This window comes from Liolophura sinensis, chromosome 6 (genome assembly GCF_032854445.1).
Source record: "Liolophura sinensis isolate JHLJ2023 chromosome 6, CUHK_Ljap_v2, whole genome shotgun sequence".
Taxonomy (NCBI): domain Eukaryota; kingdom Metazoa; phylum Mollusca; class Polyplacophora; order Chitonida; family Chitonidae; genus Liolophura; species Liolophura sinensis.
Window position 1 is genome coordinate 45,332,361 of NC_088300.1, and position 26,803 is coordinate 45,359,163.

Below are 26,803 nucleotides of genomic sequence, written 5' to 3' on the forward strand. Positions count from 1 at the left end.
TGACGAACTCAATGCGGCCCCTCACGGCAAGTCAACTTACTAAGGGAGGTAACTTTTATACACCCACTGGTGCCTAAGGGGGCACAGAGATGCAGGCTATGTATACTATTGCCTCAATGATAACCAACAGTAGCCTACTATGTTACATTACCTGCTCAGAGATACAGTTAAGCACTTGATAATAAGAATGTATTACTGTCAGTTAATGACATGGAAAGAATGTCCCCAAATCCCAAGATTTTCTAAATTAACAGCTTTTGGTGTTACGAAATGAAATTCTCTGCATTTCGCAATTTGATTGTCAGTGCTCACTGCTGTTTGAGAAAGAGGGAAATCTTTGTGCAACGCATGAAGAAATAAGGAAATGTTGCAATGCATGCTTAGTTTAATCAGTGTGATACGCACATTCTCGATAAGTAATAATCCGTAACAAAGTACTATATAATTGAAACATTAAAAAATTCATTTATTTAATATTATTTATTGGGTTATATACTACCCATAAATGATCAATGTGCGCTTAGTTTTTATACCTGCAGCCCGTTTAACAAAGCGCACATAACGTTACGTGCACTTAACTTCCATGTCGACCAGCGCTGTAGGTATTACATTAACTTGCTACTGGCACGTTAAATCGGTGAAGAAATTCGCTATTATACCGGAGATACAACATGGCGTCATATATATGGAGAAAATGTATATCAGCCTTTCAGTGAGGAAATGTACACCTTTTTCGTTACCGGTAATAAATTATATGTTGAAGGTTTATAGTACAACATAGTTGGAAGGTCTGCCAGCAGTGGTCTTCGGATGGTCGTGGCTTTCCCCCGCATGCTGACCGTCGTCGTATAAGTGAAATATTCTTGAGTGCGACGTAAAACACCAATTAAATATATAAATAAATAAAGCACATTGTACATATATGTATTGGCAAAAGCAGGGATTTTCAGAAAGACCATGTAACTATTACACAACACTATCGTTTAAGAAATAAAGGGTGTTTTGGGGAATGTGCACGTGGACTGTAGAACGTATATGACACGTCCCTGGAGTGTCAGACAGCTGCCTGACCGACCTCAACCGGTCAAGGTCAAAGCATGATGGATCCCAAGAAGATAGATGTGCCGGCGATAGACCGCTTGCTTCAACTAGATCCTTATCTTAAACTTCACGAAAATGAAATAAGACGAAGGTCAGCTAAATGCTATAATGTAATACGTAATGCATCTGTAGCTAAATTGCATGTTGGCAGTAACAAATTCTTCAGTATTTTCCACGTGTGGCGATTTGAAGGTTTATTGTTGTTGTTGTTGTTGTTGTTGCAGACACGCTTGTGATGCGTGGGTGCACTTGTCATTTGACTGTCAGTATCATACTGCTATTACATTGATATATTTTGATTTATGGCAAAGAACTGAACACTGCAAATCCAGTCGAATTTTAGCTGTTACTTTAGAATTACCCAAATAATTACCTGTCAGAAAATATCAACCATTCAAAATGGGTAATTAAATTCCCAAGTTGGTTCTTGCAAATCAATGCAAGTGCATGGTGTGCTTCCTCTCTGGCCGTATGTGGGAAGGTCTTCAGCAGCCTGCGGATGGTCGTGGGTTTCCACCGGGCTGTGCCCGGTTTCTTACCACCATAATGCTGGCCGGCGTTGTATAAACACCAATCAGATAAATAAATAAACAAATGCAAGGTGTGATTTTAGTGGTCACGTGGTATAGGATATGACATCAGTTCATTGAAGAATAGTTCATTTGATTAGCGCATGAAATATGTAGTTTGAATTGTGCAACTTGCTAGCTATAAAGGTGGGGTTGAAGATGTGGTCACACGGTATAGGATATTACATCATTGAGGAACCTGCTTTTCACACTGAGAAGGGGTTCAACAACAAACAATAGCTGCAATCTCAACTTTACAACTCCTTAACTTGCTGTGGCATCATAGGGCTTAAGAGGGTTCCTCGTTCATGGGATTTCCATGTGGGGTGCTGACACATACACCAGAAGTTTGAAAAAGACACAATTCGCATTTCAAGCAGCGTCCATTTTTTTTTTTTTTGACTGAAAATGTGACAAGACTAATGCCGTACACTGCAGCTGGGTTAATTTTCACTGAAAGGCCTATACTTTAACCTAGCAGGGGCATGATGACTATTTTAAATATCCATTTCATAACATGAAAGAACTTTTCTTACAATGTAGAAAACTCTACATTGTAAATCATATTCTTGTATGCAATAACTGGTTGCAAGAACATTAAAGGAACTGAAAATACCAAGTAGAAAAGTGTTACTTTGAAAAACTGCATTAGCTATGAGCTGTGGTGAGTGTATCAGCCCACAGCCTGAAATGCGAATGTGACTTTTTAGCATGGCAGTTGACAGTCTGCGTTTGTTTGGTAGTGGGACAAATCCAATAGATTTTCAGTCCAAAAAAATGGACATCCTTCCTTCACATATGAATTATTTGTTTTTTCTTTTAAGTCTTCAAAGACTTTTTTTTACCAGCTCCTATTGCATCACATGAAGCATTGTTGTTTCTAACTAGCTATTCTAGTACCCAAACTTCCAGCGTATGTACAAGTGCCACCTCCCAGAGTAAGCTTAAACTCGAGAGCCTGATGGAGACCTGTACATTTTGCCTGCCTAAATCATCAGGCACTTGTTCTTTGAGGTGTTTCCTAACTTGCATGTAATTTAACGCAGAAGGGTAGACCATATCTGTAGTCATTATGAAAAATTACTGGTACATGGTTGGACATAAGCAACCACATTGTGCCAGTGGGCCCAACAGTTTTAAACAGCTGCACAGCCTGCACTCTGCTAAAATTTTGCTCATTTCAAGAAATAATTGATGGTTTGCAGAATGCACACATTGCCACTGGTAAGAAAGTTAATTGTTGTTAGGTTGAGTTGTAGTCACCTGCCATCGTACTTTACATCTCCATAAACACCAATAACTGTTTGTACGATTAATTCTCCACCATAATGTGTTTTATTGGATATACTACCTACTTCCTCAACCTTTTCGCTAACAAAAGGGCAGCTTTCAGTGCAATTTATGCACACCTATAATTTGATTTTGGAGACAAAACTACATTGGTTGTATCAATTTCAGGGCTTCACACAAAGTATAATTTTATCAATCCACACAGAATAATACCTTCAGAGTATGCTTGAATAAACACCTTGCAAACATGTGAAAAGGTTGAGGAAGTACTTTATAAGCTTATTGCACTCAAGATGTTTGAACAAATGTGCAACCTCTGAATTTCTTTCCTCTTGACTTAACACTTTGAAAAATGCATGAAAACAGCAAGAAGACACCAAATGAAATATTGGAGTCAGTTTAGAGTACATATCAGCTGTGAGGCAACAGACAACTGGAGAAATACATGTATTTCAGCTGAAGGCACATTTGCCCATCGCTCAGAAATCCGTTGGCCTTGTTCCCAGCTTAGCTTCCACATTATCTTCTCTGAATTGTTAGATTCACTAGCCTGGAACTGGGTCTGGTTTCCTGTGCTGCCCTCAAAATGTCGAAGATATTTAATGGCGAAAACAGGTTTTCTGTGATGTTAAAGCTATTCTGAATTCACGCCATTATACGGGGAATAATGAAGACAACAATGTAGCAGTCATCGCAAATATAACCAATGCATCCAGTAACTCAGTTTGTAAGAAGTTGTCTGCTTTTCCAACAATTAAGATCATCCTTTTGTTCCAAAATAGTTACTTATAATTTCTTCTGTGCAATATTAAAACATACATTGGTGATACACCCAAACAAGATGTCCATCTCCCTTTTTAAGGTATACAGCTTTTGGGTTTCAATCCAGACATTCCACGAGTTTATCTTTTTCTGGACTGGCGAGTGCTGCAAACTCAAACTGAACTTCAGTGGTTAGTGAAGTTTGGCTTGCTGTTGCTGCACAAGGCACATTTGTGTTAATTGTGACGTTATGGCCTTCAATATTTTTACCACTTTAGTAAGTGGTTGATATTAAGTCAGAATTATTGTAGGATTAAGGGAAACCTGTGTTTGTAGCGTACACTTGAGAAGATTAAGTTCCAAATTAGTAAATGGAGGAGTACAGATATTTCTGGGAAGAATCATATTGGTTTTAATATGACCTGATGATGACGAACTGAGAAATATCGATACAACTGGTGTCAGAATCCTGCTGCCAGGTGTTTGTTGACACTGGGCAAAAAGATGCTTACTTTTTAATTGGTAGGTCACAAGACATGTGGGTTCAACCCCATGCTTGGACAGATAATTTTCAATATATCCCTACTTTTATTGTGTTGTCAAGGGTGCTATCTTTTGTAGCCTTGCATGAAGTTTACAAGATTGCTTGATTTTGACTAAGATGAGGAATGGTTGATCCTGTTGGTAATTTAACTTTATAGGGAGAAGACTGCTCATTCAAAATGATTAGTTCATCCAAAAATTTCACAGTTTGTCATTAATGCAAACTAGATGAATAGGATTTTTTTTTTTTTTTTTTTTTTTTTTTGATTGGTGTTTTACGCCGTACTCAAGAATATTTCACTTATACGACGGCGGCCAGCATTATGGTGGGTGGAAACCGGGCAGAGCCCGGAGGAAACCCACGACCATCCGCAGGTTGCTGACAGACCTTCTCACGTACGGCCGGAGAGGAAGCCAGCATGAGCTGGACTTGAACTCACAGCGACCGCATTGGTGAGAGACTCCTGGGTCATTACGCTGCGCTAGCGCTTTAACCGGATGAATAGGAGATTCGTAATCTTCAAACAGTTTACACAAACAAACCAGAAGCTGGAAAGAATATAGAAATTTGTTTTATTTATTTGATTAGTGTTTTATGCCGTACTCAAGAATATTTCACTTATACGACAGCGGCCAGCATTATGGTGGGGGGAAACCCATGACCATCCGCAGGTTGCTGGAAGACCTTCCCACGTACGTCCGGAGAGGAAGCCAGCATGAGCTGGTCTTGAACTCACAGCGACCGCATTGGTGAGAGGCTTCTGGGTCACTAAGCTGCACTAGCGCGCTAACCAACTGAGCCACGGAGGCCCCGAATATAGAAAAAATTCTAGTCATTCCTGAAAAACACTGATTCATGTGCGTGCTGTGTATGAAACAGTTAAAATAAATAACTTAAGATTTATACAACATGCATTCAAGTAGGACCATTGAGGGACATTTCCCCACCTAAACAAGTTGGATCAAGATCTGTGAAACGCATCGTTCTCTGCTGTAATGCTGCCTGTGGACTACCTATGTGCAAATCTACATGGAACAGTATTACAACTTACACATATCTGTTATCACCATTGTCACCCAGAAAGTGACCACAATCTTTTTCAGTATCTTCCAAGAGCCAATGTGACCAAGGCTAGTCTAACTTGTCCTGCATTGCCAATTGTCTGACACTTGTCTTCTGGGAAGTTTTAAATTCAGATTGACATATATAATACTTCCAGGGGATGAGTGTTACATTCAGATTGGTTTTTTTTTTACTTGTTCAGGTATCATATGAACAGTTTAACTGTAAAGACTTCAAAACTTTTAACACAGTAAGAAATGGCCACCCTAGGGAATATATCAAGAGAGCCAAAGTTCTTAAGATGCATGAACCGGTCATAATAGAGATTAATTTGAGTTGTGTGATGGGTGCTTCAGGCAAAAATCACTGTTGATGCAACACTTTGACATCTTCACAGATCTCTGTGGTTTGTTGTAAGACCTGTTTCATTGAATCTAACTTATAATAGTTCTCAATCTGAGTGGTCGTGCTGGTTGACAGAACTTTTGCATCATTTCAGTGTGTCACCGTGTCTGTCATACTTGTACCTTTTCTGTGAATCTGTGGTACAGGTTAAGCTGGTTGACGTAACTCTTGCATCATTTCAGTTTGTCATACATATGCCCTGTGTGTGAATCTATGTCACGAGTTATACTGGTTAACGAGACTCTTGCATCATTTCAGTGTGTCACTGTGTCTGTGATACATGTACCCTGTGTGTGAATCTGTGTTACGGGTTATGCTGGTTGACAAAACTCTTGCATCATTTCTGTGTGTCACTGTGTCTGTCATACATGTGCCATGTGTGTGAATCTTTGTTACGGGTTATGCTGGTTGACGGAACTCTTGCATCATCTCAGTGTTTCATGGTGTCTGTCATACATGTGCCATGTGTGTGAATCTTTGTTACGGGTTATGCTGGTTGACGGAACTCTTGCATCATCTCAGTGTTTCATGGTGTCTGTCATACATGTGCCCTAGGTGTAAATCTGTGTTACGGGTTATGCTGGTTGACACAACTCTTGCATCATTTCAGTGTGTCACTGTGTCTGTGATACATGTACCCTGTGTGTGAATCTGTGTTACGGGTTATGCTGGTTGACAAAACTCTTGCATCATTTCTGTGTGTCACTGTGTCTGTCATAGATGTGCCAAGTGTGTGAATCTTTGTTACGGGTTTTGCTGGTTGACAGAACTCTTGCATCATTTCAGTGTGTCACTGTGTTTGTCATACATGTACCCTGTATGTGAATTTGTGTTATGGAATGTTAAGTGTGTCCTAATATACATGCATGTGAGTGTTTAATCACAGTTACTATGTTCCTGTAGGGTCATCATTAACAGCATTATCGGAAAAATAGAGTCAGCCGGTGGGGAAATTTCTTGTTATACTCTCTAATGAAAAGGGATAGGGAATTAACATTTTGAAAAAATCAGAGGCCGGATAAAAGCTTTAAAGAAAGGTCCATTTTTGGAGGGTGAGTCAGGTTAACCCTAATGAACATACTTTTTATGGTGACCTAGCTGTCCCTACAACTAGTGAACTAGGGTGTTCAGCAGTTGTGAAGTTTTCAGACATTAACTTCAAATATTAAAACCGAGTTTGAATTCGGGTGAATTTCTTAAAATCCCAGTGTTTTGCGAGTGGGAGTAACACATTAGGAAGGCCAATCACTTTAAGGTAAATTACCTTATTTCTTCTAACATTTGGGACGAATATTATTTGTGTTGAAAGTAGAATATTACATTTCTTTATCAGCCTTTTGGAAAAGTAAAGATATGAGTATGTTGTCCTTTAGATGGTCTTGCCATGTAATGAAAAATGAAACTCAATATTCCTGCTAGAATTGCATATATATTGGCTAAAATGAGCCAACCAGGTGTCCCAAATTTTAGAAGAAATAGGTAGCATTGATCTCTTGATTATTGTTTCGATTCATGTTACAGTAGATACAAGTATGTACCAATGCCTATCTGATAAAAAAAATATTTGGTACTTTGAAGACACGTGTGGAAAGAATTTATTTATTCATTGGATTGGTGTTTTACACCGTACTCAAGAATATTTCACTTATACGATGGCGGCCAGCATTATGGTGGGAGGAAACCAGACAAAGCCAGGGGAAAACCCATGACCATCCACAGGGCACTGGAAGGTCTTCCAACGTACGGCTGGAGAGGAAGAAAGCATGACATGTGGAAAGAAGAAAAACGATTTATATTCCGTTTATTTATTTATTTATTTGGTTGGTGTTTTACGCCATACTCAAGAATATTTCACTTATACAACAGCGGCCAGCATTAAACTGGGAGAAAACTGGGCAGAGCCCTGTGGAAACCGACAACCATCCGCAGGTTGCTGACATAAATTCCCACGTACGGCCGGAGAGGAAGCCAGCATGTGCTGGACTTGAACTCGCCGCGACAGCATTGGTGAGAGGCTTCTGGGTCATTACACTCCACAATCTTTTACCCCTGCTTGCCAAATCCTGTGGTTCTTGCCAAAGAAGTCGACTTTTTAACATTGTTGTCGTTGTCAGATTGTTGTACTAGAGTAATCTAGTTTTCTCACATATCTTTGTACCTGCTAGGAGATCAGCATAACTGCATCAGGAACTATGTGTTCTCTTTCTTGTAAACTGTTTCAACTGTTTCATTTTGAACAGAGAACGTCTTGTAGGACCATCAGTGAATATGTGATATCTATTAAAACTTCACTGAAGATGTTGTCATGTAATGAACAGATAGCATATTTCATATGTTCTAAATGGTCAGTAACAACAACAAATAATTTCAAGATGCTATCCGTATTTACAGTAAATTTTAAGTTCTAAATTCTTCTTACATGTAAATATGTGCCAATGAGCTGACCGAAGATGATGGACCATGTGATCAGCGAGAGATTAGCTAATAATTGAAGCTGGTAAAGCAGAAATTGATTACATTTATGTTTCAAATTTGTACATTTACATTGGTATATTCGCTTTTAAAATTAGCAATTTATTTCTTAATCACACCGCCATGGCTTAGAAAACTTAATACCGCTGTTGCACTTAATTGTACTGATTGTGATGGGTGTTACATGTTTTGATTTAGCATCTGTCACATGAAATCTGTAGCACCTGTCATGCTAATTTTAATAATCAAAAAATAGATAAATAACCCAACAGTGTTAATGTTTTCTTCAAGTTAACATGAAAAAAACAAAGCAAGACATTTGTATATACTTATATATATATATTTTTTTTTTAAAATAAAAAACTTTTTGTTATTAAGCTTTAATCATAAAATTCTGAAAGAAATTGATTCAAGTTTTCTGTGTGTCCGATGTTTAGTGAATTTCTTGAAATCTGAACTCCCAATATCAGTCCTCATAGGGGGCGACATTGTGTATTCAAAATTACTTTTTCGGACAGTACACAATTCTTATGTCAGGATACAAACCAGCATGAGCGAACAACTTACATGGAATTGACCATATGTGCTTCTTCCTGTTACAGATATGGAGAGTTTTTACGACTTTTGAATGCTATCAATGACGCGGAGGGAGGCTATCAAAACTTTTGCAAGGGTTTTCGAGAGTTTGGGATCCATAGGTCTGAGGATAATGGTGTTGTGTGTAAAGAGTGGGCTCCAGGTGCTGAGGCGCTTTTCCTCTGGGGAGACTTCAGTAAGTAAACATGTCATTCTTCATCACAACTCATGGAAAATTTTGACCTTCTGATTGGTCAGTCTGCCTTGGGTGAGGTACTGCATTCACCCAACAGGCATTAGATATTTTTCTACAAATCTAGAGTCACGGCCAACACATGCCAGCTGATAGCAATGCTCATCGACAGTAACTTTTCTGGTCTTCATGATCAGTGAGGTATTGTGTTCAAATCCATCTCTTACATCCCAGGATCAAACCTGGGTCGGGTCATACCAAAGACTTTAAAACATGCTGCTGAGAGGTTAGAGCACGGAAACATGACTGGTCATCCTGGTGTCAGTATAATGTGATTGGGTTGGGTGCCATGTCTGGTGTCTTTGGCATGGTACCTTAGTGAACGCAGCACTGTGGCGAAATGGACTCTCTGTGCCACGAGAAGGCACAATATATGTGCACACACCTAATGATTCCTCCTCGTCATCATATGACTGAAAAATTGTTAAGGATGACGTTAAACCCCAAGGATTCGTTCATTCAATCATTCTGTTATGGTTGAAACTGCAGCTGAAGGAGGTTTCCCAGCTGCCTGGCAATTGTATATGGTTTAAACTTGACTTGAACCCCAAGGATTCGTTCATTCAATCATTCTGTTATGGTTGAAACTGCAGCTGAAGGAGGTTTCCTAGCTGCCTGGCAATGGTATGTGGTTTAAACTTGACTTGAACCCCAAGGATTCGTTCATTCAATGATTCTGTTATGGTTGAAACTGCAGCTGAAGGAGGTTTCCTAGCTGCCTGGCAATTGTATGTGGTTTAAACTTGACTTGAACCCCAAGGATTCATTCATTCAATGATTCTTTTATGGTTGAAACTGCAGCTGAAGGAGGTTTCCTAGCTGCCTGGCAATGGTATGTGGTTTAAACTTGACTTGAACCCCATGGATTCATTCATTCAATGATTCTGTTATGGTTGAAACTGCAGCTGAAGGAGGTTTCCCAGCTGCCTGGCAATGGTATGTGGTTTAAACTTGACTTGAACCCCAAGGATTCATTCATTCAATGATTCTGTTATGGTTGAAACTGCAGCTGAAGGAGGTTTCCTAGCTGCCTGGCAGTGGTATGTGGTTTAAACTTGACTTGAACTCCAAGGATTCATTCATTCAATGATTCTGTTATGGTTGAAACTGCAGCTGAAGGAGGTTTCCCAGCTGCCTGGCAATTGTATGTGGTTTAAACTTGACTTGAACCCCATGGATTCATTCATTCAATGATTCTGTTATGGTTGAAACTGCAGCTGAAGGAGGTTTCCTAGCTGCCTGGCAATGGTATGTGGTTTAAACTTTACTTGAACTCCAAGGATTCATTCATTCAATGATTCTGTTATGGTTGAAACTGCAGCTGAAGGAGGTTTCCCAGCTGCCTGGCAATGGTATGTGGTTTAAACTTTACTTGAACTCCAAGGATTCATTCATTCAATGATTCTGTTATGGTTGAAACTGCAGCTGAAGGAGGTTTCCCAGCTGCCTGGCAATTGTATGTGGTTTAAACTTGACTTGAACCCCATGGATTCATTCATTCAATGATTCTGTTATGGTTGAAACTGCAGCTGAAGGAGGTTTCCTAGCCGCCTGGCAATTGTATGTGGTTTAAACTTGACTTGAACCCCATGGATTCATTCATTCAATGATTCTGTTATGGTTGAAACTGCAGCTGAAGGAGGTTTCCCAGCTGCCTGGCAATGGTATGTGGTTTAAACTTGACTTGAACCCCAATGATTCATTCATTCAGTGATTCTGTTATGGTTGAAACTGCAGCTGAAGGAGGTTTCCCAGCTGCCTGGCAATGGTATGTGGTTTAAACTTGACTTGAACCCCAAGGATTCATTCATTCAATGATTCTGTTATGGTTGAAACTGCAGCTGAAGGAGGTTTCCTAGCTGCCTGGCAGTGGTATGTGGTTTAAACTTGACTTGAACTCCAAGGATTCATTCATTCAATGATTCTGTTATGGTTGAAACTGCAGCTGAAGGAGGTTTCCCAGCCGCCTGGCAATTGTATGTGGTTTAAACTTGACTTGAACCCCAAGGATTCATTCATTCAATGATTCTGTTATGGTTGAAACTGCAGCTGAAGGAGGTTTCCTAGCTGCCTGGCAGTGGTATGTGGTTTAAACTTGACTTGAACTCCAAGGATTCATTCATTCAATGATTCTGTTATGGTTGAAACTGCAGCTGAAGGAGGTTTCCCAGCTGCCTGGCAATTGTATGTGGTTTAAACTTGACTTGAACCCCATGGATTCATTCATTCAATGATTCTGTTATGGTTGAAACTGCAGCTGAAGGAGGTTTCCTAGCTGCCTGGCAATGGTATGTGGTTTAAACTTTACTTGAACTCCAAGGATTCATTCATTCAATGATTCTGTTATGGTTGAAACTGCAGCTGAAGGAGGTTTCCCAGCTGCCTGGCAATGGTATGTGGTTTAAACTTTACTTGAACTCCAAGGATTCATTCATTCAATGATTCTGTTATGGTTGAAACTGCAGCTGAAGGAGGTTTCCCAGCTGCCTGGCAATTGTATGTGGTTTAAACTTGACTTGAACCCCATGGATTCATTCATTCAATGATTCTGTTATGGTTGAAACTGCAGCTGAAGGAGGTTTCCTAGCCGCCTGGCAATTGTATGTGGTTTAAACTTGACTTGAACCCCATGGATTCATTCATTCAGTGATTCTGTTATGGTTGAAACTGCAGCTGAAGGAGGTTTCCCAGCTGCCTGGCAATGGTATGTGGTTTAAACTTGACTTGAACCCCAATGATTCATTCATTCAGTGATTCTGTTATGGTTGAAACTGCAGCTGAAGGAGGTTTCCCAGCTGCCTGGCAGTGGTATGTGGTTTAAACTTGACTTGAACCCCAAGGATTCATTCATTCAATGATTCTGTTATGGTTGAAGCTGCAGCTGAAGGAGGTTTCCTAGCTGCCTGGCAATTTATGTGGTTTAAACTTGACTTGAACCCCAAAGATTCATTCATTCAATGTTTCTGTTATGGTTGAAACTGCAGCTGAAGGAGGTTTCCCAGCTGCCTGGCAATTTATGTGGTTTAAACTTGACTTGAACTCCAAGGATTCATTCATTCAATGATTCTGTTATGGTTGAAACTGCAGCTGAAGGAGGTTTCCTAACCGCCTGGCAATTGTATGTGGTTTAAACTTGACTTGAACCCCAAGGATTCATTCATTCAATGATTCTGTTATGGTTGAAACTGCAGCTGAAGGAGGTTTCCCAGCTACCTGGCAATTGTATGTGGTTTAAACTTGACTTGAACCACAAAGATTTATTCATTCAATGATTCTGTTATGGTTGAAACTGCAGCTGAAGGAGGTTTCCCAGCTGCCTGGCAATTGTATGTGGTTTAAACTTGACTTGAACCCCAAGGATTCATTCATTCAGTGATTGTGTTATGGTTGAAACTGCAGCTGAAGGAGGTTTCCTAGCTGCCTGGCAATGGTATGTGGTTTAAACTTGACTTGAACCCCAAAGATTCATTCATTCAGTGATTCTGTTATGGTTGAAACTGCAGCTGAAGGAGGTTTCCTAGCCGCCTGGCAATTGTATGTGGTTTAAACTTGACTTGAATCCCATGGATTCATTCATTCAATGATTCTGTTATGGTTGAAACTGAAGCTGAAGGAGGTTTCCCAGCTGCCTGGCAATGGTATGTGGTTTAAACTTTACTTGAACCCCAAGGATGCATTCATTCAATGATTCTGTTATGGTTGAAACTGCAGCTGAAGGAGGTTTCCCAGCTGCCTGGCAATGGTATGTGGTTTAAACTTTACTTGAACTCCAAGGATTCATTCATTCAATGATTCTGTTATGGTTGAAACTGCAGCTGAAGGAGGTTTCCCAGCTGCCTGGCAATGGTATGTGGTTTAAACTTGACTTGAACTCCAAGGATTCATTCATTCAATGATTCTGTTATGGTTGAAACTGCAGCTGAAGGAGGTTTCACAGCTGCCTGGCAATTGTATGTGGTTTAAACTTGACTTGAACCACAAAGATTTATTCATTCAATGATTCTGTTATGGTTGAAACTGCAGCTGAAGGAGGTTTCCCAGCTGCCTGGCAATTGTATGTGGTTTAAACTTGACTTGAACCCCAAGGATTCATTCATTCAATGATTGTGTTATGGTTGAAACTGCAGCTGAAGGAGGTTTCCTAGCTGCCTGGCAATGGTATGTGGTTTAAACTTGACTTGAACTCCAAGGATTCATTCATTCAATGATTCTGTTATGGTTGAAACTGCAGCTGAAGGAGGTTTCCTAGCCGCCTGGCAATTGTATGTGGTTTAAACTTGACTTGAATCCCATGGATTCATTCATTCAATGATTCTGTTATGGTTGAAACTGAAGCTGAAGGAGGTTTCCCAGCTGCCTGGCAATGGTATGTGGTTTAAACTTTACTTGAACCCCAAGGATGCATTCATTCAATGATTCTGTTATGGTTGAAACTGCAGCTGAAGGAGGTTTCCCAGCTGCCTGGCAATGGTATGTGGTTTAAACTTGACTTGAACTCCAAGGATTCATTCATTCAATGATTCTGTTATGGTTGAAACTGCAGCTGAAGGAGGTTTCCCAGCTGCCTGGCAATGGTATGTGGTTTAAACTTGACCATTGTCATATATATGCAAGTGGAAAATTCTTGAGTGCAAGCAATCAATCAGTCATGTCAGTGAAATATTCTGGAGTACTACATAAAACTTCATTGAGTGTTATTTCTGGTGTCATAATGGTGAAAAACCCTGTTTAAACGCAAGCTACATTAAACAAACCAATCTTTGATTGGATCAGTCATACTTTGATTGCTGTGGGTGCTTTAACTTACCTACATGCTTGCCAGCCTGCTCGCCTACGAGCCACACCAAGGGCCACCATAGCCAAGGTGGCTGGCATGCCAGCGGGCGCAGTGACCGAGGATCTGCTAGCCAATGCACTCGCTGGAAGTTCAAGTCCAGCTCATTCTGGCTTCCTCACCAGCTGTACCTGAGGGGGTCTACCAGCAACCTGCGTATGCACGTGGATTTTCCATGAGCTTTGCTCATTTGCCTCCTACCATTATGCTAGCTGCTGTTGAATAAGTAAAATATTTTTGAATAAGGCGTAAAACGCTAATCAAATAAATACAAGCCGAACCGCTCATATACAATAAACTTTGGTGTATTTGTCTTGTCTATAGATAAGAGACTTCACAATGTCCTATCTTCGTGTTTTCAACAGATGGTTGGAACAAGACACAGTACAAATTCACAAAGCTGGACTTCGGAAAATGGGAACTCAAGTTGCCCCCAAATTCTGATGGATCCTGTCCCGTCAAACATCTGTCCAGGTTAAAGGTAAATTGCATATTAGGAGCCTCCATGGCTTGGTTAGCTTGCTAGTGCAGCAAGGTTTTCACCCACTATAATGCTGGCTGGCGTCATATAAGTGACATATTCTTGAGTGTGGCATAAAACTCCAATCAGATAAATCAGTCAATAAACAAATGCATTGTATGTTAAACTGTCAGGCTTTATGTAAAACTTCAATCAGATAAATCAATCAATAAAGAAATGAATTGCATATTAAACTGTCAGGCTTTATGACTTTCTGTCCTGAATATGATTATGAGTACATATGATGTCAAGAGTGTTACTTGTTTTCAATGTTATTTCGGGCAAAACAAAATAATCAAGACAAATGTGATACTTGATAAATGAAATGTTGTTTGAAAACTTCACAGCCACAGGGATAATTTTAATAATCAATAGAAAGAACTGTTTAGATAAAATGGTGTGTAACATCACATTAATATGTCAGTGTTGTATTGGCTCAGCTAGCTGTCCAGACAAAGAGTGGAGAGATCGTGGACAGGCTGTGCCCATGGGCCAAGTATGTGTGTAGTCAAGACAAGGCACCAGTCTATGATCAGGTCTTCTGGGACCCTCCTGCCTCTCAGGTGAGTCAATGCACTTTGAGGTACAGGTAAACCCATAGCTGTGATCAGGTGTTCTAGGACACCAGACTTTCAGATGAGTTAAGGTACTTTTGAGGTACAGGTAAACACACACCTGTGATTAGACATTCTGGGATTACCTAGCTACCAGAGTCAGTATTAAGGCGCAGTCGGCTAAAAGAATTTCTTACAGCGCATTCATTGTAATTCATTGTATATCTGTTTAGTTTATAATTCTACTAGTGGTCATGATCACTTAAAAGAAAGACAATATATAATATAACAGGAGTTATTTAGGTGAAAACAGATACAAATAACAAATAACTACTGTCTGCAACTACATAATCGTGCCATCTGCTGGTATTCTCTTAAGGCCTTGTTAAACTTTCTGTGGGATACTTTTTCGTTTCATATACATCTAGTGTTGCCTTTTCTTTTACCAGCTATGCATCATACATGACTTAAGTATCCATATTATAGGTATATCAGTTCAAACATCCCAGACCCAAGAGACCAGAGGGCTTGACTGTGTATGAGTGTCATGTGGGCATCTCTTCCTGGGAGGGCAAGGTGGCTTCCTACAAACATTTTACCCATGATGTCATACCCAGGATAGCAAAGTTAGGTGGGTCTAGATTCTGCTATGTTAAAAATGATGATTAGTATTGTATATACCATGATATATAACACGTGTTCAATGAGAAATCAAATCATATTTGTTACATTATGTAATTTAGAAATCATGAGACATACTACAGTTTGACTCCCTGAAATTCCTACACTGCTTTTTAATAGAAGAATATGTGGAAAATTTCCAGAGGTAATTAAGAAAATATTGTGCCAGTATTGCACGAACATGTATATTGTTTTCATGTTGGACAATGATTTTTGACAGGTTACAACAGCATCCAGTTAATGGCTATCATGGAACATGCCTACTATGCCAGTTTTGGTTACCAGGTCACTAGTTTCTTTGCTGCTTCAAGGTAAGAACCAGTCCATATCAACCCACAACAGGGCCCTAGCTTGCCAAGAGGTCTGCACTGCTTCAGTTTGGAGTGCTTTACCCTTGACCAATGAGATCATGTCTTTAAGTTCAGCTTTCCCCAGGGCTTTGCCCAGTTCCCTCCGATCACAATGCTGCCCACCGTCATATACAGGGTGTCCCAGAAGTCGCGCACCCTCCAGGTTGAGGTTGAATGCTTGAGCTACAGAGGGGTGTGTTGCCCCATCTCTTCCAAACATAAAAACCAATTCAACTCTTTTGTTGTACTGTTTATTAGCAATAATTAACTCTCAAAGAGAGAAAACAAATTTAAAATCAGTATTAAATCTGAAACACAGAAAAAAAAAATGAAAATCAGGATGGTGCACGACTTCTGGGACACCCTGTATAAGTACTCGTAAAACTCCAACAAAATAAATAATTAATAAAATCCAGCTCCTTTTAAATAAGTTGCAGCCTTATGCCACGAAGGTTGTCAGATACCTGACATGAAGTGCAGTAGATTCATCTAGTCAGAGTTTGATTTTGCTTTCCCACAAACCTAACCTTCATTAGACTTACTTTTGTTGAGGGTAATTTTTCTTTGCACTTGACATAGTGAGTAGGGAGTAGATGTTCCAGGTTTATGCTGAGCGATTTATGTATTTGTCTTTCAATGGCTGGGACACAGAAGTTGTTCATACAACGATCAAAGGTTGCCTTAGATCGGAGCTCCTGTCTGCATGTTCTGGTTTCTTTCACTTAAACCTGTCATCCAAGTGACATTTTCCTTATTATCCTGCATCAGATTAAATACTCCGCCTTTAATTAGACAGCATCAGTCACATGTGGAACGTGTACATGTGTATTCCTGCTGACCAGGTTATCTCCCTTTATTTGGTTGTGAAATCAGTGGTAGCATCACTGAAGTGATTCACCAATACATCAGTGTTTTGCAGAGAATTGATGGGTCTTCTGCAGGATAAATTGGTGAGTGATAGGGCACGAAAAAATATAGCCTCGTTAACCTGTCATTGAGTAACCATGTACATAATAGTGTAGTGTCAGACTTATTGCATAGTAACCTATTGGGTGAAACTCCTGTACATTACTAACAGTGTATATGTACTGTTTCGTCTTGGTCAGTCGTTATGGATCCCCTGAGGACCTGAAGGAGCTGATTGACGTGGCTCATTCCTACGGAATCTCTGTTCTGCTAGATGTCGTCCATAGCCATGCCTGTAAGAACGTTGTGGATGGCCTGAACCAGTTTGATGGCACCACTTCGTGCTACTTCCACGATGGCGGGAGAGGAACTCACGACTTGTGGGACTCCAGGCTGTTCAACTACACAGAGTCAGTATTTTGGATAGCATTCCCATCATCCTGCCTGAGTGGGTGGGGGAGGCGCTACATGTACACAAACATCGTAACTTTTTTAATTTCACTGGATTAACTAGACACAACTCCACAGCGCATATTTCTCCCAAAATGGGAATTTCTAACGGCTTCAAAACAAAAATGATGGAAAATTAATATGGTAAGTACTAGTCCTTTTGCATTAATCAATAACTAATGTCTGGGTATAATTTTTATCATAGAATTATGTTCCTCTGAGCAGGAGACACAAGCCCAGTCCTATGGCAGCTTTTGGTATTCCTCTTAGTGCCTTCCGTGGCTATCATCATATAAAAGGAACAGGCAAAATCCCGCTTAACTTCGTCTCTTCATATTCCTTGGTGGAGTATTCCGTATTCCGGAGCAGGGAACATAATACGATGCTATAAAAGAAATGTAATGTTATAATCAGAAGCTGGAATAGAGTTTATAGCAGTTTTAAACTTCTACATACATACACAAGCAGAACTACTCCTGTTATTTTTGAAAATAGTCCGTTTGCTGTTTTACTTTTGCCTGACTCTACAAAACATGTACACTGTAAAAAGATGTAGTATTTGCCACCATCTTTCTGTTTGTTTTTCACTCAGTAGAAGTTGTATAGAGTATAGGACACTCCATATATTAGGAGATTTATTACCTATGACACAGGTCTGTAATGGTGTATTTGTCATGTTTGTGGTGTAGGTGGGAGGTGCTGCGCTTCCTGCTATCTAACCTGGCCTGGTGGACTGAGGAGTATAAGTTTGATGGCTACAGGTTTGATGGGGTCACCTCCATGCTGTACCATACACACGGCATGGGTACGTACATTGTGTGCGTTTAGGAATACTCACAGAGCTCTTAGTTCTTCATAACAAAATTGAAGATTAGTGTTTATGTTTTTATCTACAAGTAAGCTCAGAAATAATACCACAATTTAAAATTAAATCTGACTAAAGTCTAAGATATCCTGGGCTTGTATTTATCTGGTGACTTAAGACCTACCCTAATTCATAAACTTTTTTCATATGAAAGAAACTTCAGTGCAATTTATACACAATTTTAATTTGATGGAGACAAAACTACATTGGTTGGATTAGCCAGTTTCAGGGTTTCGCAAAAAGTATAATTTTACAGTCAACACAGAATAAATCCTTCAGAATATGCTTGAATAAACACCAAGAAAAGATGCAAAAAGGTTGAAGAGTTACTGTAAGTCTAAATTGCACTTCAAATTATGATTGGTTCATTGTTCTGCGATGAAGAATAAGTGCACAAGTTTTAAACTTTCTAGAGTGAAACATTTTAATTGTAGCTGTGTGTGAATATTTTTGCTGAAGTCTTAAGACGCTTGATAAACACAAGCCAAGCTCACTGTGTTTTGATGTCATCTTGAAGAAGACCAGGCCCTATCACAGTCAATCTTTGACTTGAGTCAGAATTTCAAATCACTTTAAAATTGTCATTTCTTACATTATAAGATCAAAATTTTACTTCATAAATTTTGGATATGTGAAGTTATTATAAAACAAATTGCAGCTAAAATAATGCAAAGGAATCAAGTTTGATGATTGAAATTTTGACTTCAGTCTAAGATCCCTTTTTGATCCAGGAGCCAGTGCTAAACGTTTGACTCCTGCCTATGATTGTTGTTTGTCTTCTACCAGGTCATGGGTTTAGTGGAGATTACAATGAGTATTTCGGTCTGAACACGGACACAGAGTCTCTGGTCTACCTTATGCTGGCTAACCACATGTTACATACACAGTACCCCTTCATCATCACAGTGGCAGAGGTCAGTAGTCTGGTTATGTTTCCATCTCACATGTACATAAATTTTCATCAAATTTACCTGTCTAAATGTCAGTGTTTCTGTCAGTGTCTTGATGTGTAACATTCAGAATCATAAGCTGAAGGATTTGTTCTTTACATTTCATCATTGCCTTATGGAAAGCAGTGTTTACATCTGTATCCAGTATACAGATATACCAGTAGCATGTTTTGAAGCTGGGAGCCTCCGTGGCAGAGGCGTTTGCATACAATCACAATGAAAAAGGAGCCTCTCACAAACAGGATCGCTGTGAGCTAGTCCATCTCATGCTGGCTCTCTCTCTGGTTGTAAGTGGGAAGGTCTGCCAGCAACCATTGAATGGCCATGGGTTTCCCTTGAGGGTTTGTCTGGTTTCTTTCTGTTGTAATGCAGTTGGCTGTTGTATAATAAAACATCCTTGAGAATGCTGTAAAACTCCGATCAGATTAGTAAAATAAATAAATATTTTGAAGGTAGATCTCTTTCTCACCATAGCTGATTATCCCATGCCCCAGGAGGTTACTGCTTTGAAGCCAGTTCTCACTGTTTTGGCTGCAACGTTAAGTCAGAAGGTTGATTCGGTACTTGACAAAGTTTGATGGTTTACCTTGGATACTCCAGTTTTCTCCACCAATATTTGTACTGTTACATGTAAACCTGACTGCCATTATGTAAGTGAAGAAATCCTTGGATACACACACATATATATATATATATATATATATATATATATATATATATATATATATATACGTGTATGTACATTGTATTATAAATGTTCTGGAAGTTGTGTTTAGAATATCAGACATTTAAATAGGATTTCACTTTTTTGACACTGGAATTTTAAGGTAAGGAAAAAAGGGTCTTACCCTTGATGCCTTTCTTATTCTTGTGTGTTACAATGTTAATGTGTCTTTGCTTTCCATCAGGAGGTGTCTGGCATGCCAGCACTGTGCCGACCGGTGGAGGAGGGGGGTGGGGGATTTGACTACAGGCTAGCCATGGCCATACCAGACATGTGGATTAAGGTAATGTTGCTAGAAGCATCGATAACTTGCGTTTGAATATGTTACGCTTGCTTGTAGAATTTTTTGTTAATTTAATATACATAATTTTAAAAATATACTTTGAGCTATCAATATACAATTTTTGCTGTGTGTGTATATTGGAACATCTAAGTTAACATCGTAAACCCAAAATAGTAAAACAAAAAATAGAAAATGTTAACTGATATGACCTCCATGCCTGATGTAACTCATTGAATAAAAAGATACAGTTTAATTCGTCATTATTCTGTAGGACATGTGCTGTTTATTGTGCAGATTCTGAAGCACAAGTCTGACGAGGACTGGAACATGGGTGACATTGTCCATACTCTGACCAATAGGCGGTACGGAGAGAAGGCTATAGCATACACAGAAAGTCATGACCAAGCCCTGGTAGGGGACAAGTCCATTGCCTTCTGGTTAATGGATAAGGACATGTACACCCACATGTCCACACTTTCTGAGCCTAACCTGGTTATAGATCGTGGCATCGCTCTACACAAGATGATCCGGCTTCTGACCATCGGACTAGGAGGGGAGGGCTACCTTAACTTTATGGGTAAGTCCGGCACATTATACATATACTAGAGTAATATGTTGGTATTTGTCTGTACTCTACCTATGGATATGGTAAAGAGTTAAAGACTTTCTAATTTGTTTAATTCTGTCACTTACTGATAACTCATAAATTCACCTGCCTGAGGAAGTTTTATCTTCAACAACTTCAGGAAATTATTAGGCGACACCAGTTTAAATGTTTGGTTTACGTGAAGAATGAATGTTTTCAGTGTCCTCGGAGGTGAAAAAGTAAAAGCAAACTAGAAAAATTGTCATGTATGTGGGAATTGTGAACTGTCCCAGCATACAGGAAAATCATAAGATATTAAGAGCAAGCAAAATGAAAACAGGGTGATTTTCAATTTTATTTTCCATTTTTGTGTTTTTTTAAAAGGAACATAACAAAAGAACATAATAAAATGGGTATTGACTAACAGGGAATTATATTTTGAAAAGATTTTGTGAAAAGGCCCATTTGTGGTCTTCTCCAAGTGTTGCGCCTCCCACCATAATGCTGGCTGCCAGCGTATGTGTGAAATATTCTTGAGCCTGGTGTAAAACACCAATCAAGTAAATAATCCATGTATTGTGTGAATATAGGAGCAGCTGTATGGCTGACATTTGCGTGCAAGGCCATTCATTTTTATTAATCAAGGCATTAGATGTTTAAGTCACTGTTGTAGAATTTGACACGGTGTAGAGATTCTAATAATTGTGGTTATCCTTGAACTTTCCTGTATTAATCATTTGATTGATGGATGTTGCAATAATGGTATGCTAAAGAATATTTCACTTGCACGATAGTTGTATTTTTTATGTGTGTGTGTGTGTGTTTTTTTTTTACTCCAACCTGTGCAAGTTACTGAGGAAGTTTTCTACATGTGACAACATTATGTGAGCATCGTTAAACGCTGGAAGGCATATGAACTTCATGTAAGACCACGTGAACCACCCCACCCCCTCTGTTGTCCCCTTATTGCTGCCCAATTTCCAAGGCTGGTAGTGAACCAACACCTTGTGCATCCAACAGTTCAAAGATCAAAACACCTGTACTATGCAACAATTGCCTCTTATGCACAACTGTATCAGATCCACAAGTCATGCAAGTAGTCAAGAAAGTCAGCTTTGTTAAAAAAAAGATATTTTTGTTTTTTAACAGGTAATGAGTTTGGTCACCCAGAGTGGTTAGACTTCCCACGAGCGGGGAAACAACTCTAGTTATCACTATGCGCGACGCCAGTGGAATCTGCTTGATGACAAGAGCCTCAAATACAGATTCCTCAATGACTTTGACCGCGATATGATTCATTTGGAGAAGAAATATGGTTGGCTGAATCGTAATGAGGTAACTGATGACAAGAATGATGTTAAATGGTGTAAATTCCTGGGTATTGGCAGAGTATTGGATTACATCTATTCTAGGATGATATTAAAAAGTGTTCCAAAAAGCACTGAAATTAGTCATCCGTTATACCAGCATTTTTCCTTTCTTGAATTTAAAAATCAGGCATGTTCAATTCACCTCCCAAACTTGGCAAGTCATTGACAAGATCACCCCAGTTGATTAAGGCCACTATTTACGGTACAATTTATCATGTGTGTCCAAATTAATTGTTAGCCCAATTTTTAGTTGTTTAATATTGAAAAGTAGCAAGGTTTGCATGATTTTCATTTGAACTTTTTTATCAAAATGATTTTTAATCTGAATAAAAAAATTTATTATGTTTTTATTTGCCCTGGATTGGATTACATCTATTCTATGATGATATTAAAAAGTGTTCCAAAAATACGAAGCACTGAAATTAGTCATCCGTTGTACCAACATTTTGTCCTTTCTTGAATTTAAAAATCAGGCATGTTCAGTTCACCTCCCAAACTTGACAAGTCAATGACAAGATCACCCCAGTTGATCCATTTAATGATCTAAGTAGTACATACAAGTATGAGCGATTTATAGTTTATTAGGGCCACTATTTGCAGTACAAATTATCATGTGTGTCCAAATTAATTGTTAACCCAATTTTTAGTTGTTTAATATTGAAAAGTAGCAAGGTTTGCATGATTTTCGTTTGAACTTTTTATCAGAATGTTTTTTAATATGAATAAAAATCTGAAAAATTTATTATAGAATGGTGAATTTATATTGATGTCATATTTTTCAAGGCTTGTCTTCGTACAGTGGTTTAAATTATTGTAAAATGTGGAGGTGCTTTCTCTTACAGAACTATGTTTCTCTCAAACACGAAGGCGACAAAGTGATTGTGTTTGAACAAGTGGGGAAGTTGCTGTTTGTGTTCAACTTCCACTGCTCTAACAGTTACACCGAGTACAAGATAGGAGTGGACACGCCTGGGAAGTATCCTTTGTGACATCCTGTGTCGTTGAAAACAAAAAGTAGAATGTGCAATCTAAGTGACAAAAGGAAACATTTCACGTATGGAAATAACAAATTAAGATGACTAAGTGACTATTTTGAAAAGAAAACATTTCACATATGGAAATAACAAATTAAGATGACTAAGTGACTGTTTTCAAAAGGAAACATTTCACGTATGGAAATAACAAATTAAGATGACTAAGTGACTATTTTGAAAAGGAAACATTTCACATATGGAAATAACAAATTAAGATGACTAAGTGACTGTTTTCAAAAGGAAACATTTCACATATGGAAATAACAAATTAAGATGACTAAGTGACTATTTTCAAAAGGAAACATTTCACATATGGAAATAACAAATTAAGATGACTAAGTGACTGTTTTCAAAAGGAAACATTTCACATATGGAAATAACAAATTAAGATGAAACATAGACTTTCAAATCTTGATAGTTTGTTAAGAAATGGTTGTATGGAGGACAAAATTGAAAACTTTACTCTAGTTAAATCTCACAATGAGGTGATGGGATGTCATGCAGTTTCCCCATAAATTTAAGTTGTGATCCACTCGTTTTCTTCTGTATTGACATCAATGAACAGTATTATAAATATTCTATTTTGAAATTCAATTAAACAAGTATGACATTATTATTTTTGTTGATTTCATGTTGATGTTTCAATTAAAATTTCCAGGACAGTCAATATGTATTCAAAATATTGTAAGATGTGACTGTTCTGACTGTCTTTGTGGAAAGTGGCAATTGATACAGTGTAAGTTACAGTTTAGTGTAAAATAGTTTACCTTAACCCGCATGCCCAGATATAAGATTGTCTTGGACACAGATTCAGACAAGTATGGTGGTCACAGACGTTTAGACCACAACACAGAGTTCATGACATTTAATGAACCATGGAATGGTCGCAAACACCATATGTATGTAAGTAGTAAAACTTCTTGTATTATTTCACTCCGGAGACCAGGGGTCCACACTTTCTGCGAAAAGTGTCTTGGCCAGTAGGAAACAGTGTCTTGAGACCTACTGCTCCTCATCAATATTCACTGTTTTTCAATTCAATATCACAAAACTTGATCTAAATGTTTTGCCTGTTTCTTTTCATGTAAATCTGTATAGCATTCTATAGAAGCTTTATTTTTTGATGATTGTCAGTTTATAATTTTAAGTATAGTGACGGTTAACAGAATTAAATAAATTTCAGCAAATTGAATTAAGTGAAACGTTTAGGTTTATTTTCAAGCATTTCAGAAATATCAAGATTGAATTTAATTGAATGATGATGTATCAAAGTACAATTCAGATAAATGAATCATTTGTATAAATTCCTCTCTTATCCATTGTGGAAAAGTTTTTTGTTGAGTGTAATGAAGAAAAACATTATGCTTCATTTATGAAGTCCAGTGTTTGTCTTTGTCTAGCCATGTTTTATGTTGAGCTTAAGAGTAATGGTGTCTGCCTTCTCTTGCAGGTGTATAGTCCCAATAGGTGTGCTTTTGTCCTGGGTTTGGTGGAATAACTGCCACTGTTGGGTAGATGCCAATGTTATCCAGGGAGTGGAACTTTCCAGCCAGCCTATCAAATGCAATGCTCTGGTCACTTAAGTTGTGCTGAGAGAAGGGCACGTGCACAGCCACAGTTGTGAGATCACCACCTACCTGTACATCTGCTGGATATGCTTGGCAATGCAGAACATATAAGCTCTTGATGTTTTTTTTTTTTATTTAGGGTAATTATGTATGTTAATGAAAATACTAGTTTGACAAGATATTTATGCAAATGGATGCCTGTATCCATTTATCTTGCAGTTTACAAACAAAAATGTAAGAATAAAATGTGCCATCTCTAAGAAATATGCCCAACAACTACTGTAATTCTTCAACCTTTTTAACCATTGAAGTACTTTTTTCAGCAGAATTTATGCATATATTATGATGAAAATGAACCCAAACTGATTTGTTTGTATCAGTAAAGATGCAAGCTTCTTAAAACTGAGCCAATTATTTCTCTACACCCAATAGTTATCTCAAAATATGTTTCAAAATATTGTTTGCAGAGGCGAGTGAAAAGGTTGAAGAATTAATAGGGTATTTGACATTCTAGTCCCATTATAAAAACGGGCTATCCTTTACCAATAAACCCAACCACCATCATATAAGTGAAATGTTTTTGTATTCAGCATTAAAAGTATCTCCCAATATTATGGTTCGTCAAAATTGCCAATCTGTTAGTGTCATTGTTTATCAATGTCATGAATCACCATAAAACGGATTGTAAGATGTAAATATGGTGACAGTCAGCAAACATGTGAGACTCTGGATGTATCTCACTCATTCTACTATTGAAGGGAGTCGTAAGTAACAAATCTGACACGCATCCACAAGTTTGAAAGGTGGGTGGACTAAGGTTACAACATGGTGGGAGAAATTGGGTCGACTAGAGCACATTCATGAGTCGAGGTTTCGAATAACTGTGTTTTTTGTTTTCCAGCATAAATTACCAATTAACTGATACTTTGTGTGTGAGTTTGTGGTGGTGATTTAGGCATAAATATGCACAAAATGGTTTATTTTTTGAATACAAACTTGTGGCGTTAGCTCTGTGAAAATCGTTGAGGGAAACCATTTAGACACCAATCATAAATGACTAAATGATTTCAAACCAACTGCTGTATGGTGCTATCAGATGTTTTGTTCAATACGTGATGTGGGATCTCTTTCCACATGTGATGATGCCTGATGAAATTATTCAGGTACTCATCACAACATTTTTTGTGACTTATGTGAGTGACTATAAACAGTCTTGCTATCGTGTCATTGTCTGGTGTAGTTAGGATCTTTGTGAAATACTTGTCAGGTGTGACTATTGGAAGGAAGATGGTGAATATTTTGAATTTGTGCATATTACACTTTTCCATAACTGTGAAGCTTAAAAATTCAGCTAAAAAATTCAGCTAATGTTAATATTTGCTCAGTATTCTTTGAAGTTGATATTTGTTCAGGAATAGTTTCATTGTTTAGTATTTAAGGTTTATACCTCAGTATTAAAGTATAAGGAAAAGGGGGATTGTTGGTGAACAAATTAAATATGAGCGCTTTAATTTTTGTTGTTTGCCATCCATTCTCTTTATTCTCCCTGCTCATTGTTAATGTTTGTCTCACTCTGTGGTTCACAGGGGATGGTGATTGTTCTGGATTAATTACTTTGTTGCCAAAAGCGTACACCAGTAACTGACAAATTTTACTGCTTGAGATGGTAAAATTGTGTGCATTAAGCAAGGTTTTTGTTGCACCATTGTTGGAAATGTAAGAATGTTTTATTTGTCCTGTTAATCAAGTCATTTTAATACTATTGTATTTGGTTTTAAGCTACTATAAGGGATCATTTTTACTTCTTTACTGAAATATCTCTTGTGTGAAAAAAAAAATTGTTGTCTAGGCAAAGGAATCCGTATTATAACAATATTAGCTGTATAATGTTCAAAGCTTACCCACAAATGTGTATCATATGTCATTGTAGAAAGGGTATGTGTAATTTTCAGGATGACTTGATGCTTTATATAACCATGTGCTACATGAGATTGTAAACAAATGAAGGATTGTGTATGCATTAGTGCTAACTATTATGTATATTGGTTTTATTTAATTAAAGAAAAAATAAAGATGAAAATTGCTTTTCATTTA

General features: G+C 38.3%; 1 protein-coding gene across 1 annotated transcript; it reads left to right on the forward strand.

Moving 5' to 3' along the window:
• Positions 1–1,092: 1,092 nt before the first annotated feature.
• LOC135466700 (1,4-alpha-glucan-branching enzyme-like) lies at positions 1,093–26,803 on the forward strand. The gene is given in 16 exon segments (XM_064744349.1): positions 1,093–1,192; positions 8,808–8,977; positions 14,234–14,349; positions 14,829–14,951; positions 15,429–15,573; positions 15,844–15,934; positions 17,080–17,289; positions 18,019–18,134; positions 18,981–19,108; positions 20,053–20,151; positions 20,446–20,728; positions 21,887–21,930; positions 21,932–22,072; positions 22,950–23,083; positions 23,927–24,044; positions 24,592–26,803. Coding segments are annotated over 16 exon segments (2,061 nt in total). The 5' UTR covers positions 1,093–1,097; the 3' UTR covers positions 24,640–26,803.